The sequence below is a fragment of the Myxocyprinus asiaticus genome, chromosome 3 (genome assembly GCF_019703515.2).
Source record: "Myxocyprinus asiaticus isolate MX2 ecotype Aquarium Trade chromosome 3, UBuf_Myxa_2, whole genome shotgun sequence".
In the NCBI taxonomy this organism is placed as follows: domain Eukaryota; kingdom Metazoa; phylum Chordata; class Actinopteri; order Cypriniformes; family Catostomidae; genus Myxocyprinus; species Myxocyprinus asiaticus.
The window spans coordinates 3,483,623-3,495,319 of record NC_059346.1 but is presented as its reverse complement, the minus strand read 5'-3'; the positions used below and the strand labels follow the sequence as shown (position 1 = coordinate 3,495,319).

The window sequence follows — 11,697 nt, the reverse complement described above, 5'->3', positions numbered from 1 at the left end:
GTTGGTGCCAGATGGGCTGGTTTGAGTATTTCTGGGATTTTCACACACAACAGTCTCTAGAATTTACTCTGAATGGTGCCAAAAACAAAAAACATCAAGTGAGCGGCAGTTCTGTGGATGGAAATGGCTTGTTGATGAGAAAGGTCAACAGAGAATGGCCAGACTGGTTCATACTGACAAAGTCTACGGTAACTCAGATAACCGCTCTGTACAATTGTGGTGAGAAGAATATCATATCAGAATGCACAACACGTCGAACTTTGAGGCGTATAGCCTACAACAACAGAAGACCAAGTCTGGCACTTTATTAAGAATATAATATTCCTAATAAAGTGCTCAGTGAGTGTAAATACAGGTGCATCTCAATAAATTAGAATGTCGTGGAAAAGTTCATTTATTTCAGTAATTCAACTCAAATTGTGAAACTCGTGTATTAAATAAATTCAATGCACACAGACTGAAATAGTTTAAGTCTTTGGTTCTTTTAATTGTGATGATTTTGGCTCACATTTAACAAAAACCCACCAATTCACTATCTCAACAAATTAGAATACATCATAAGACCAATAAAAAAAACATTTTTAGTGAATTATTGGCCTTCAGGAAAGTATGTTCATTTACTGTATATGTACTCAAAACACCTGCAAAGGTTTCCTGAGCCTTCAAAATGGTCTCTCAGTTTGGTTCACTAGGCTACACAATCATGGGGAAGACTGCTGATCTGACAGTTGTCCAGAAGACAATCATTGACACCCTTCACAAGGAGGGTAAGCCACAAACATTCATTGCCAAAGAAGCTGGCTGTTCACAGAGTGCTGTATCCAAGCATGTTAACAGAAAGTTGAGTGGAAGGAAAAAGTGTGGAAGAAAAAGATGCACAACCAACCGAGAGAACCGCAGCCTTATGATTGTCAAGCAAAATCGATTCAAGAATTTGGGTGAACTTCACAAGGAATGGACTGAGGCTGGGGTCAAGGCATCAAGAGCCACCACACACAGACATGTCAAGGAATTTGGCTACAGTTGTCGTATTCCTCTTGTTAAACCACTCCTGAACCACAGACAATGTCAGAGGCGTCTTACCTGGGCTAAGGAGAAGAAGAACTGGACTGTTGCCCAGTGGTCCAAAGTCCTCTTTTCAGATGAGAGCAAGTTTTGTATTTCATTTGGAAACCAAGGTCCTAGAGTCTGGAGGAAGGGTGGAGAAGCTCATAGCCCAAGTTGCTTGAAGTCCAGTGTTAAGTTTCCACAGTCTGTGATGATTTGGGGTGCAATGTCATCTGCTGGTGTTGGTCCATTGTGTTTTTTGAAAACCAAAGTCACTGCACCCGTTTACCAAGAAATTTTGGAGCACTTCATGCTTCCTGCTGCTGACCAGCTTTTTAAAGACGCTGATTTCATTTTCCAGCAGGATTTGGCACCTGCCCACACTGCCAAAAGCACCAAAAGTTGGTTAAATGACCATGGTGTTGGTGTGCTTGACTGGCCAGCAAACTCACCAGACCTGAACCCCATAGAGAATCTATGGGGTATTGTCAAGAGGAAAATGAGAAACAAGAGACCAAAAAATGCAGATGAGCTGAAGGCCACTGTCAAAGAAACCTGGGCTTCCATACCACCTCAGCAGTGCCACAAACTGATCACCTCCATGCCACGCCGAATTGAGGCAGTAATTAAAGCAAAAGGAGCCCCTACCAAGTATTGAGTACATATACAGTAAATGAACATACTTTCCTGAAGGCCAATAATTCACTAAAAATGTTTTTTTTATTGGTCTTATGATGTATTCTAATTTTTTGAGATAGTGAATTGGTGGGTTTTTGTTAAATGTGAGCCAAAATCATCACAATTAAAAGAACCAAAGACTTAAACTACTTCAGTCTGTGTGCATTGAATTTATTTAATACACGAGTTTCACAATTTGAGTTGAATTACTGAAATAAATGAACTTTTCTACGACATACTAATTTATTGAGATGCACCTGTATATGTATCTTTTTTACTTGTAGACTGATACAGACAGATAGACACAAGAGATGCAAATATGCCCAAGAGTGCAGCTGAGCGCCTATGTGAATTAAGGCGGAGGATCGGGGATGACCCAATAAGATATCAACAATACTTACAAAAAGAAAGAGAGTAAATTTTAAGATGAAAGCAACAGGGAAATTTAAAAAATGTAAAGACTTGAGTGACAGGGAGAAGAGATACACTCGTGCAAGATGGAGCGGAAGTCAAAAAGAGTACAAACGGCTTATACAGTGCATGTAAACGTGAATGCCACTCTCTTGCAATAACCCGCTTTCTCACAATTAGCAAAAAAAATGCACACACTGAAAGTATAACAGTCTTGTATCAAACAGAAATGGTCTAGTTTGCAATAATGACTGACTGACTGACTGACTGACTGTACATTATCCACTTATTACATAGATACCACATAAATTAAAGTAAATTGACATGAAATATTGATTTGAGTTGCAGCGTGAAGCATTTACATGTTTCCATTGATCATGATATAAATAATGTGTTATTGTTAGTTCATGTTACCTAATGTTGTTAACAAATGGAAGTGTTACCAAAATATTTGACCACAGAGTGAAGCGATTGACCAATAACAAGTATTCCTGAGAACCATTTAATAACATGATAAATTGCTGTAAAGAACTCATTTAAACCAGTGCACATGATGCAAAAAATATTTAACTTTTTTTTTAATTTGGATGTGCTATTGGATAATGTATTTACTAGCTAATATTAGAAACGAATGTTCTGTGTGAAGATTTTTCTGTTTTTCTTGTCATATGACACCAGTAGTACATTGATGAAAAATTTTCCAGAGTTGTTGCACCACACCTTTGACCCAAACAGCACATGCTCTGAATCAGAATCAGCTTTATTGCCAAGTATGCTTACACATACAAGGAATTTGTTTTGGTGACAGAAGCTTCCAGTGCACAAACAATACAACAACAAATATTGTTGTTGTGTAAAATAATTTGATTCATAATAAATAGAATACAAATAAAAAGCGAATAGAAAATATAAGTATATATAGAAACACAATAAGACAATATATATATATATATATATATATATATATATATATATATATATATATTATATGTAAGCACAAATACAAATCTGTTATATACAGATGCAAGGGAATGTAATGGCAGAAGAGGTAGGGTATGTTGGATAATTATAAATGGACTAAGCTGTGTTTTGCACATAGTTATTGCTCAATGGGGCAGTTTTAACTGTTCATAAGATGGATAGCCTGGGGGAAATAACTGTACCTGTGACTGACGGTTCTGGTGCTCAGAGCTCTGAAGCGTCGGCCAGAGGGCAACAGTTCAAAAAGGTAGTGGGCTGGGTGAGTGGGGTCCAGAGTGATTTTTCCAGCCTTTTTCCTCACTCTGGAAGTGTATAGTTCTTGAAGGGAGGGCAGGGGGCAACCAATAATCCTCTCAGCAGTCCGAACTGTCCTTTGTAGTCTTCTGATGTCTGATTTTATAGCTGAACCAAACCAGACAGTTATTGAAGTGCAGAGGACAGACTCAATGACCACTGAGTAGAACTGTATCAGCAGCACCTGTGGCAGATTGAACTTCCTCAACTGGTGAAGGAAGTACAACCTCTGCTGGGCCTTTTTCACAATGAAGTCAATGTGGGTCTCCCACTTCAGGTCCTGTGAGATGGTAGTGCCCAGGAACCTGAATGACTCCACTGCTGCCACAGTGCTGTTTAGAATGGTGAGGGGGGTCAGTGTTGGGGTGTTCCTCCTAAAGTCCACTATCATCTCCACCGTTTTGAGCGTGTTCAGCTCCAGGTTGTTTTGACTGCACCAGACAGCCAGCTGTTCAACCTCCCTTCTGTATGCAGACTCATCGTCATCTCGGATGAGGCCGATGACAGTGGTGTCGTCTGCAAACTTCAGAAGCTTGACAGAGGGGTTGATGCTATGTCAATAACTGTTGCAGCGTGCACCAAAACACAGTTTACTAATGCAGAATTTTGGATGCAGTGCTAAAATGTTCCACAATTACAGTTCAAAGGAAAGTGTTCCCTTTAATTCTGGATATTTCAAGATTAAAATTTACATAAAGATGCAAGACTGTATTACAGGATTCCCACACCTTTTAAACCAATGAATTTCCAAGACTTTTCCAGTTGTTTGTGATAACTTGCTAATGGATTATTCCCAAGTCTTTTAAGATTTTATTAATTGTTAATTTTCCAGGCCTGGAAAACACCATTTCAGACGTAACTGATATTTCCAGGTTTTCAATGGCAGTGGGAATCCTGACATTAGAAACTGATTACACACTCCAAAATATTATCTTAAGCATCTGCTAAGTTCTGAGAAGAGTGAATAACACAGCAAAAAAGCAGCAAAAACTGAAAAGAATCAATGGATGTAATAAAATCGCCACATATGTAATTCACAGTGTAACAATGTAACATAACTTTATTGTTTGACAGTTCATAGGTTTGCACTTTGGCCTTAAAGCCTGTCTGGGACAGAGTCTGGGACAGTGCCTTATCTAACTGTGTGACACCTTTTTTATACCAGGAATGTTATGTTTGTGGTACTTGAGGGCTGTCTTTTTAAAACAGGTTTACATTTCCTATTCTGAGGAAATGTGTAATTTAATCTTTAAATAATTAGAAATGAGAAAAGGTGTATGAATTTAAAATGACAGCAGCAGCTACAAAGCATCAGATTGTTAAATTTCTGATTTTCCTTTCTTTTAATTACAGAAAAACAGCACAGTACATGGAATCAGGGCTGTGTGCAACAAAAACTGCGTCCATGTCACCCTCTAGTGTCAGACAGTTTGTCAGGCCAGGAGTTCTGTTACATGTGTGATTGAGTACAAATATACGTAAGCTTCTTTTACAGCCATACAAACAATCCAACATACTGTATATTGCAGGGATAAATCAGACTACAGGTTTATCAAAACTCTCCATTTATTTTGTTTGTTCTTTAAAAACAGTAATTGGAACAAAAGCCTCTTGTGAATCATTAACCTCAGTTGAGTTTATCAAAGTACTTGAGTTTGCCTGCGGGATCTGGGATTATCTGTGCGGAAAGAGGACAGATATAGAGAGATATGTGATTACTTGTGATTATGGACCGGTGTAATATCATACAGTTCATATTTTCAGAGAAATACACATAGAATACACACATCCACTCGCACAAACACTGACATAAAAGTATAATCTTACCGTATCACTGCCAGGCTTCCATCCAGCTGGGCACACTAATACAAGAAAGACAGAGTTAGTGGCACAAGTAACAACAAAATCAGCAAAGCTTTTAAATTTATGTCAGTCCATCTCTAAGTGTGGGAGATATACACTTCTATCAGAAAATGTATTTAAAAAAAAAACATAAGTGATGCAAAAACTACTGACAAAAATATTGACTGGACTTTGAGTCTTTGTCCTAAATAAAGTCAGGCCTAGCACACATTTGAATAACTAAATTAATTAATGCTTTAACCTCTGAGGGTGTTTTTAAAGATTTCCTGTTTCAGTGGCATACCCAAAATTAAAGGCTTATAACTCAATTTGTTTTGTTTTTTAAATACAAGGAGGTCAAGTGTTTGGTATCACTGTAAAGAAAACTTTTCACATTTTTTATGATATAGATTATGATACATTCTGAGACTGTCAGCCTAAGAAAAAAAAAAGAAAAAAACTTCTGATTTGGAAAGAGATATTTCTGGGTGTAAATAAGGTGTCTCCAACAAGCTGCTTGTGTTTTGTTCCTAATCATGTCAACTGTATCTAAGAAATGTTTTGTGTTGATACGACAAAGCAATCAAAAGTTACAGCATTACAAAAATAATTTATCCTAGTGTCCAAAAGCCTCTCCAAACAAATGAAACATAATAATTGTACATAAGAACTAATTACACATGCAAACACAACAATGACTAAAGGTTTGCATAGCATGCAGACATGATTTTAGTAATGAGATTTCACAGAATGAGTTTCATTCTGTGTCTTTTGAGTCATCATTGAGTCTGTGTCATGTATTTGGTGCCATCTCCTGGTGGTCATATGTAACATTGTACTTCATGTGGATTATCTAATGATCTATACATCTGATTAACTTGTGTGTGGGCTCGTTTGAAAGATAATCTCCTCCTCTAAGTAATGGTATGTGATATTTTATGTTCTGTTGAACATCATCATCATTATGTCAAAGACATATACTTAGCCATTACTTGCTATTTCTGTCTGTGAGTAAAACAAACAGGCTGGTTGTATTTTACTCTTTGAGAGCATTCCAAAAATATATGACACATGGCTATTTTTGCAAAAATATATACAGTGCAAAACTTTTCATAAATTATCAAAATGGAGCACTTCTAATTTGTCTGCAAATTTCAAAGCACTTGTTCAGTTTTGGTCATAATGCCAACATGCATTGTAAATTAAAGCTTCTAAGCTTTCAAACGATACCTATGTGTGTTGGTAAAACTGCCAGTGGGCCCATCTGAGCTTAGCATTAAACAATAAATGTACAATGCAAATGTGCAATGACATCCATTTATCATAAATAAGTACATAATTAATATTAATTAAGACCCCCACCCCCCCAAAAATAGGCATTGTTCATTGTGTACATACTCGCAACCAACCTCGTGATTTTTTGCATTTAAAATATTTTTAATAAACAAAATTCAACAGCATTAAACGTATTTCATTTACTTTAGTAAATTACATAATGTGTTAACTTTGTCAGCCCTAATAAAATGTGTTATCTACCATCATTTAGATTACAATTCTGATAAATGAAATTATGCCATTGTGTCAGATAAGAGTAGAGATTTATATATAAAAAAGATCTGTGCCAACGAGGTGGCAATGTAAGATATAAAGCTGTTAATAAATGTCGAACCTTCTCCATGTGTATCGGTGTACTGGAAGGCTTGTACCAGTCTAAGGGTCTCATCAACGGAGCGTCCCACTGGCAGGTCATTCATAGTGATCTGTCTCAGAACTCCTTTATCATCGATGATGAAGAGACCTCTGAAACAGAGACGAATATACAAACATTTCCTCGTTATTCAACAAGCATGTTTTTAACATCTGTCTTGAGCCTGTATGAAACAGATGAGAGAGAATACAAATACAAATCATTCTAAAATCAAAACAAGATAAGCTCTATGGACGGCATCTGTCCTGATCAAAACTGAACTTACAATGGAAGTCTATGGGGCAAGGCATTCCAGAGTGTTTAAAAGCAGAAATGTGCAGCTTGAATCTTTGGTTCAAGCACTTATATCAATTCATCTGTACAAAAATTTGTTATTCGAGGTGAAACATCCTTTTAGCAGTGGAACTACATTTGTAGGCAGATTAACTTTTGATCATTCCTGTGGGCGGATTTTTCTTTTTAAATATAAAGCGAACATAACCGGCTTTACATGGTCTTTATTAAAGGATCACAGTAGTCTTATGTTAACATAAAACATTTAGGTCTGGTGGCTAAAAGCATAATTCTCTCATCATTTACTCACCCTTATCCCGCCTCAAAATCGTATGACTTTCTTTCTTGTGCGGCACACATGAAGATATTTTGATGTGATGTGAATATATCCATACCATGCAATTTCAAGCTCCAAAAGAGACAAAGGTAATCCATATGACTCAAGCAGTTTAATCCATGTCTTCTGAACCGAGAAATGGAGATATATAGTGGAAAAGGAGTTACATTTAGGTAAAACTAATCATATAGCTTCAGAAGGCAGGGATTAAACCACTGGTGTATGGATTACCTTTATGCTTCCTTTATGTGGTTTTTGGAGCTTCAAAGTTTTGGATCCATCTAATATCTCAATCAAAATATCTTTGTTTGTGTTCCGCAGAATAAAGTAAGTCATACGAGTTTGAGACAGCATAAGGGCGAGTACATGAGAGAATTACAATGTTTGGGTGAACTATTTCTTTAACGTTAATCCCGGAGACACGCCTTGCCCCATAGACTTCCATTGTAAGTGCATTACTGTAAATACCATTTTTGCATTTACAGTACCTAAGTGTGTGTCCATGATCCTCCAGGAAGACGCCATAGTCCTTGGAAATCTGGTGAGTGAGGTCAGAAAGAAGGGGAATTTTCATTGGTCCAAGACCTCCTTGCTTCCTGGGCGTGTTGATCCTGAGAGAAACAGAAAATACACATACACACAAATGAGTCCATGTGTAGCGCTCATTTAGAGAAGCACATGGTGGTGACAATTTAACAGACAAACAGCTCTTTATGTATAACAAAACCTATCAAACAAATATAATCCAGGTGAAGTGGTGGTGGCAAAGTGGGCTAAAGCACATAACTGGTAATCAGAAGGTTGCTGGTTCGATCCCCACAGCCACCACCATTGTGTCCTTGAGCAAGACACTTAACTCCAGGTTGCTCCAGGGGGATTGTCCCTGTATTGAGTGCACTGTAAGTCACTTTGGATAAAAGCGTCTGCCAAATGCGTAAATGTAAGTAGTAGGTGTGGTCTCACCAGGCCAGGTGGGTAAACTGAGAGTCCACTGAGCATGCGACGACCTCAGCGTTGATGGCCTTAAACTCATGCACACGATCACTGAAGGCGATGATCTCGGTAGGGCACACAAAAGTGCTGTGAATGAACACAAAGTTTGATTCATGAGTAATCTGAGGCACTACTAAAACCACTGGAACACACCAAATATATTTGTTGTCTTCACATTTAGTTTTTGAAAGAAGCAAGTAATCATGAATCAAGAAGCATGCATGCATCGTCTAAATAAGATGTCTGTTAAGTCCTTAAACTTTCCAAAATTAAAAGAAATTGTATTTTGCATAAGAATAATACAAATAAAAATAAACTATTGTTGTAATAAAACTTAAAAAATTTAAATTGACATAATTGTATATGGAAATAGATAATTGTACAGGATGTGTAAATACTTAATTTTAATAACATTACATTTTTTCTGCATTACAGTAATGAGAATTAGATTTTTTTCTTATCATAACCGTAAGGAATATTGGGAAATATAGTTATGCATAATTGTTGTGAAAATGTGTGTCACTTGGTGAGCAATATAAGCAAAAATTGATATTGTGATATTCTTGAAATTGTTGATGATTACGATATGACAATATACACATTTTTATGGAAATAAAAATAATGAACATTATTTAAAAGTCAATAATTAACAGTATAATGAAAGTGCTCTCATCCAAGACCATGAGAAACAGGCACCTTTTAATGCAAAATGTAATGTGAGAGTAACTAATGACGAATAAAAATATTATAATGACTATTTGTACTGCAACCTCTGATTGGAACGTGCATTTTCTACCATGCAGCTGCATTTTGCACTACTGCGGTCGAAATTATACAAAACAAATTTCTACTGGTATTTCACCAACATCTATTTGTCACAATGCAAAAAAAATCTTAATGCTCCTAAAAAGGCTTCTTTGTGTTTATGCAAAATATCTTATGATAATCATTATGATGTTTAGGTGAAAAATGACCCAGAAATGAGATTCACCCATGCACCTTTACTTGAGCACTATTGTGATCTGAGTATCACATGACTGTATCATTCATTAAGGTGCTCAGTGCATTAAAGCATCAAACTGCAAGAACCAGTACAAGAGATTTTCTGTTGTCAGAGCGGTTACTTACAAGTCCAGCGGGTAGAAGAAGAAGACCAGATATTTTCCTCTGTAATCTGACAGTTTCAGCTCCTTAAACTCGCCATTGATGACAGCTGTTCCTTCCCAGTGTGGTGCTGGCTTTGAAACTGCAAGGAGAAATAATAATCACAACATCTTCAGTCAATCACTATTCCAGAACAGTTCTCAGTTTGAGCATATGCATGAATGGGAAAGCGTCATGTCTCTTTAAATGGAAAATTCGCCCAAAAATGAAAAATCTCTCGTCATTTACTCACCCTCATGCCATCCCAGATGTATATGACTTTCTTTCCTCTGCAGAACACAAATGAAGATTTTTAGAAGAATATCTCAGCTCTGTAGGTCCTTACAATGCAAGTGAATGGACCTTTGAAGCTCCAAAAATCACATAAAAGTAATCCATAAATCTCCAGTGGTTTAATCCATGTCTTCAGAAGCAATATGATAAATGTGAGTGAATAACAGATCAATATCACTTCAACATGCTTTCACATAGTAAAAATATAAAAACGTATAGTAAAAAAGGAGTTATATTATGGTCTGTTTTTACCCAAAACCAATTGGATTGCTTCAGAAGACATGGATTTAACCACTGGAGTCACACGGATTACTTTTATGCTGCTTTTATGTGCTTTTTTGGGCTTCAAAGTTCTAGTCAACATTCACTTGTATTGTATGGACCTACAGAGCTGAGATATTCTTCTAAAAATCTTCGTTTGTGTTCTGCAGAAGAAAGTAAGTCATACACATATGGGATGGCATGAGGGTGAGTAAATAATGAGAGGATTTTAACTTTTGGGTGAACTGTCCCTTTAAGAGGTTCAAGCACATGCTGCCAATATTGTCTTGCATCCAAGTTTTACACCATGACGTGTCTTTAAAAGCTGTGCATTTTTTAAACCACACAAATGTTTGTGTTCAAACACCTCAAATGTTGTTTTGCACATACAATCATCTTATATGAATAAATTAACACTGATGCGATTTAATTAGCCTGATAATGCATCAGATAAAACTGTCATACACAAAATGTTGATAAAGTACTGCTGCAGCAATTCATGCAACATATCTTCTTTCTCTCTTTAAAATAAGTTTTAAAGCACTTCAACAAGCATGCGTTTTAGATCACTATTTTATTCCTAAATTAATACTTAGCCGAATACTACTAGGCTAATAGTTGTAGATGTTGACAGTTATCTGCAAAATACTGCAATGTCACTAAGAAGAAATACATTTAATACAGTTGTTATGTCTAAAATGTTCGTTAAAACTATGCATTATGCATGCACGTGACTGCCCGCTGCATGAATGAGTAAAATGACACACTTTTGGCTTTGCTCAGGTGTAGTGAATGATCAGAGACTGGAACACGGAAGGCTTCTCCGGGATAAACATGTCCACTGGCGTAACTATAACACTCCTGCTCCTTCACTCCGTTTGCACGCTCTCCGACAACCGATTGGAGCAGCAGAAACGCGCACAGCACGCCGAGCAACTCTCTGGACGTTTTGAAGCAGCGACTGACATCCATTACTGAGTCTTACAAGGCGGCAAGTCTTTCTGATTTGATTATTATCAGAGATTATTTAGCAAAGACGGGCCACTTCTGTTAAAATGAATGGGAGAAATTGGAACGGTCAACGGATGTAGAAAGAAAGTCCCGCCTTACAGTTAAAAGAGCCAATCACCTTTTAGATACAGTCATCACCTGTCAATCAACTCTATAACGCGCATGCGCATTAACTCTACAAGCCGAGAAAATTACTTTTTTTTTAGCATAATAAGGTAAAGAATAACAGTTTATAATTCCAGTATTGTCAGATTTTATTGCTGATTTTAATTATATTCTTTCATCGTAATCTTGACCAACCGTCTTTGAGATTTTAGTCTATCTCCATTCAAGTAGATAGGAGCTGCACTGTCATGACTGGAAATAGCCTCCCGAGAACATTCCAAAGATGCAGACAGTGGACTGACTTGCTAGAATATTTATA

The 11,697-nt window shown here is 36.9% G+C and overlaps 1 protein-coding gene across 1 annotated transcript; it reads right to left on the bottom strand.

Moving 5' to 3' along the window:
• Window positions 1-4,444: 4,444 nt before the first annotated feature.
• Window positions 4,445-11,337, bottom strand: LOC127423622 (peroxiredoxin-4-like). Its single transcript, XM_051668090.1, has 7 exons — window positions 11,030-11,337; window positions 9,693-9,810; window positions 8,535-8,651; window positions 8,060-8,182; window positions 6,923-7,053; window positions 5,239-5,273; window positions 4,445-5,089 (listed from the first exon to the last, which is right to left on the bottom strand). Exons 1-7 carry the CDS (start codon window positions 11,232-11,234, stop codon window positions 5,039-5,041), a joined length of 780 nt encoding a protein of 259 aa, XP_051524050.1. The 5' UTR covers window positions 11,235-11,337; the 3' UTR covers window positions 4,445-5,038.
• Window positions 11,338-11,697: the final 360 nt, after the last annotated feature.

Excerpts from the sequence above, each read along its gene's own strand:
- LOC127423622 (XM_051668090.1), bottom strand. The coding sequence starts at position 11,234 with ATGGATGTCAGTCGCTGCTTCAAAACGTCCAGAGAGTTGCTCGGCGTG. Across the intron at positions 8,183-8,534 it reads CAGTTTACCCACCTGGCCTG|GATCAACACGCCCAGGAAGC; the intron begins GTGAGACCACAC and ends TGTTTCTCTCAG. Across the intron at positions 5,090-5,238 it reads GGAAGCCTGGCAGTGATACG|ATAATCCCAGATCCCGCAGG; the intron begins GTAAGATTATAC and ends CTTTCCGCACAG.